General features: G+C 36.4%; 1 protein-coding gene and 1 non-coding gene across 2 annotated transcripts; one reads left to right on the top strand and one right to left on the bottom strand.

Moving 5' to 3' along the window:
- Positions 1-1,090: 1,090 nt before the first annotated feature.
- On the bottom strand, positions 1,091-1,197 carry LOC147381194 (small nucleolar RNA R71). Its single transcript, XR_015174727.1, has one exon. It is a non-coding gene; the product is annotated as a small nucleolar RNA R71 (small nucleolar RNA).
- Positions 1,198-2,227: 1,030 nt separating this feature from the next.
- LOC147381195 (uncharacterized) lies at positions 2,228-3,160 on the top strand. The gene has a single exon (XM_086430732.1). The coding sequence runs from the start codon at positions 2,228-2,230 to the stop codon at positions 3,158-3,160; it is 933 nt and encodes a 310-aa protein (XP_086286858.1).
- Positions 3,161-3,497: the final 337 nt, after the last annotated feature.

Genomic DNA, 3,497 nt, shown 5'->3' on the forward strand with positions numbered 1-3,497 from the left:
TACGCTAATTTGAGATAGACATATACTCACGTTGCATGTGCATCCCTTATGAGAGCTTATTCTTAATGAATTCTTCTTGATTTAATTCTCATAAACATATAGGGAGTTATTTTAGAAGGGTATTTTTACATGACCATCGACAGAGACTTGTAGAGAATTTAGTGCTCTTGGGTGACAATTATAGTGGATTAATTTATCATAGAAGGAAAGATAATCTAATTAAGTGGATTGTTTGGGAGAAATTATAAACCTAGATTTTATTACTCATTGATTTTAAATCTGCAAATTTATTCTCTTCGTTATTTTTCTTGTTTATTTTTTAAATCCTATTTTTACTTTTGTTTGGATAGAATTAGAGTGAGATAAATTGGTAATTAGCAATAGATTGATATTTAGTTTCCGTGGGAATGATACTTTCTTATCACTTTATTACTTGTTTCGATACGTATACTTGCGTGCGTAAATTTAGACAACAAGTTTTTGGTGCCGCTGCCGGGGACTAATTTATTAATCTTTTTGTTAATATTAATTCAATCATCTTTGATTTTAGACCAAACTTTTCTTTATTTTATAGGTGCTTGGCTAGTTTATGCGTAGTACGGGAAATTCGGAGCTTGTTCCTTTTGATCTTAAGATTGGAAAAACTTGTTGAATAAATAGAAAGAATAAGCGAGAAGCTTCTCAACACTATACAATGGCCGATCAAAATAATGGTACTGAAGGTCCTAAGTCTATGCGGGACTATGCTGTTCTATTAATACATGGGATTCACACTAGTATTCGTCGTCCAGCGGTACAAGCTAACAACTTTGAGCTCAAGCCAGCTACGATTCAGATGGTACAAGCATCTCAGTTTGGGGGTTCACATGTCGAAGATCCAAATGCACATTTAGCTAATTTTCTAGAGATATGTGCTACTTTCAAGTATAATGGTATTGATGATGATGCCATCCGATTGCGACTATTTCCATTCTCATTGAGGGACATGGCGAAAAATTTGTTGAACTCATTGCCAAGGGAATCTATTACTACTTGGAATGACTTGGCGAAAAAGTTCCTCGCTAAATACTTTCCGTCGTCAAAAACTGCAAAGTTGAGGAATGATATCACTACTTTCTTGCAGTTGGACAGTGAATCTCTTTATGAAGCCTGGGAGAGGTACAAAGATTTTCTTTGGAGATGTCTTCATCATGCTCTACCGGAATAGTTGATCATCCAAATTTTTTACAATGGGTTAGTTGAATCTATCAAAACGATTGTTGATGCTGCGGCAGGTGGATCTCTTATGACGAAGACATTTGAAGATGGGTATAATTTATTGGAGGAGATGGCATCTAAGAACTTCCAGTACCATACAGAGAGGATGAATCCAAGAAGAACAGCAGGAGTGCATGAATTAGATGTTCTTACTACTTTAACAGCTCAAGTGGCATCGTTATCTAAGAAATTTGATTCATTTGGAGTTCATGCCATTCAAACTCCTACCGTTACATGCGAGATTTGTGGAGACAATCATTCAGGAGATATATGCCCTAATAATCCAGAGTCTGTAAATTTTGTTGGTAGTAGGCAAAATAATCCATACTCCAACTATTACAATCCGGGCTGGAAAAATCATCCGAACTTTTATTGGAGTAACAACAATCAAGCTGGAGTCTTTTCATCTACAAAGCCCATGTTTCAACCAAGTTATTATCCTCAAGATCCTCCTAGAGAAAAGAAACCTTCTTTGGAAGATCTAGTACATCAGATGGGAAACAACACTAATCAATTCATGACAGAGACTAGAACTCAACTCCAAAGCCAAGTAGCTTCTATTCGTAATATAGAAATTCAATTGGGTCAGCTTACTTCAACAATTAATAGCCGTCCTCAAGGAACCTTGCCTAGCAATACAGAGACTAATCTAAAAATAGATGGTAAAGAGTACTGTAATGCTATCACATTGAGGAGTGGAAAAGAGTTGAATGAGGTTGTCAAGGAACCAAAGGAACCGAATGTTTTAGTGGCAGAAGAAACAGTTTCTAAAGAGAAGGGTGAACAAGAGAAAGAAGCTACAAACCAGGAGCATAACAACTCGAGCTTAGAAAATATTACTCCCTGCAACCTACCCCCACCATTTCCTCAACGTTTCAAGAAATAAAAACATGACGAGCAGTTTGCAAAGTTTCTAAATGTCTTCAAGAAGTTGCATATTAATATCCCATTCGCTGAAGCTTTAGAACAAATGCCAAGTTATGCCAAGTTTTTGAAAGATATCTTGACTAAAAAGAAGCGATTAACTGAATTCGAAACAGTGGATTTGACTGAAGAGTGTAGTGCTATCATTCAACGGAAACTTCCAGCAAAGCTTAAGGATCCAGGGAGCTTCACCATAAGTAATCAATTCTCTGGTAGAGCTTTGTGTGATTTGGGGGCGAGTATTAATCTAATGCAACTACCTATATTTCAAAAATTGGGATTGGGAAAAGCCTGGCCTACTACTGTGACACTCCAGTTAGCGGATAGATCACTAAAGTATCCAAGGGGGAAAATTGAAGATGTGCTTGTTAAGGTTGACAAATTTATATTCCCTGTGGATTTCATTGTTCTTGATATGGAGGAAGATAAAGATGTTCTAATCATTCTTGGCAGACCATTCTTAACCACAGGCAGAACTCTTATTGATGTGCAAAAGGGGGAGCTTACTATGAGAGTTCAAGATCAAGAGGTGACGTTTAATATTTTCAAAGCTATGAAGTTCCCCACTGAAGAGCCTGAAGATTGCTATAGAATTGATGCAGTGGATACATGTGTTCGACATGACCATGAAGGAACACTCCCATTTAACCGGCTTGAATTAGAAATCATTAATACATACAATGAGAAAGATTTGGCATGTTTGGAGTTGGTGAACTACTTGGAGACTACATCAAAATTCTCTCGTTCTAAACCAGAATTTGAGTCGTTAGAAGTACCACCATTAGATTCTTATTTGAAGCTGTCAACTCAAGAATCGTCATCATCAGAGCTCAAGTCTCTTCCTAGTTATTTGAGGGAGTTGCAAAATTACAAGAAAGCATTGGGATGGTCTATAACAAATATTAAGGGGATTTATCCTTCGACCAGCATGCAAAAAATCCGTATGGAGGAATATCATAAGCCCTTTATTGAGCACTAACGTCCGCTTAACCCAATCATGGAAGAGGTGGAGATCTTTGATGTGTGTGAAATTGATCGTCAAAAATCCACCATCACTCTAGTAGACCCGGAGTGACTTCAGAGAAAGTCAAGCTGAAGATTTTAAAACAAATGCTTCTTGGGAGGCAACCCAAGCGTTCTAAACTCTCTCTTCGTTTATTTTGATTTTCATTATTTTTTTTTTAATTTCAAAAAAAAAAAGGTTAATCAGTTTGCTTTTATTATAATTTTTTGAATTCTCTTTAATTATATTCAATTATGTTTTGTTGAAACATGTTGGGAGTCTCTAAGCAATTCAAGGGCATTGATAACATGAT

The sequence above is a fragment of the Akebia trifoliata genome, unplaced genomic scaffold, assembly GCF_017979445.1.
Source record: "Akebia trifoliata isolate Shusen 1 unplaced genomic scaffold, ASM1797944v1 Contig00653, whole genome shotgun sequence".
NCBI classification, from domain to species: domain Eukaryota; kingdom Viridiplantae; phylum Streptophyta; class Magnoliopsida; order Ranunculales; family Lardizabalaceae; genus Akebia; species Akebia trifoliata.

Coding starts and splice junctions, on each gene's coding strand:
- LOC147381195 (XM_086430732.1), top strand. CDS start 2,228: ATGCCAAGTTATGCCAAGTTTTTGAAAGATATCTTGACTAAAAAGAAG.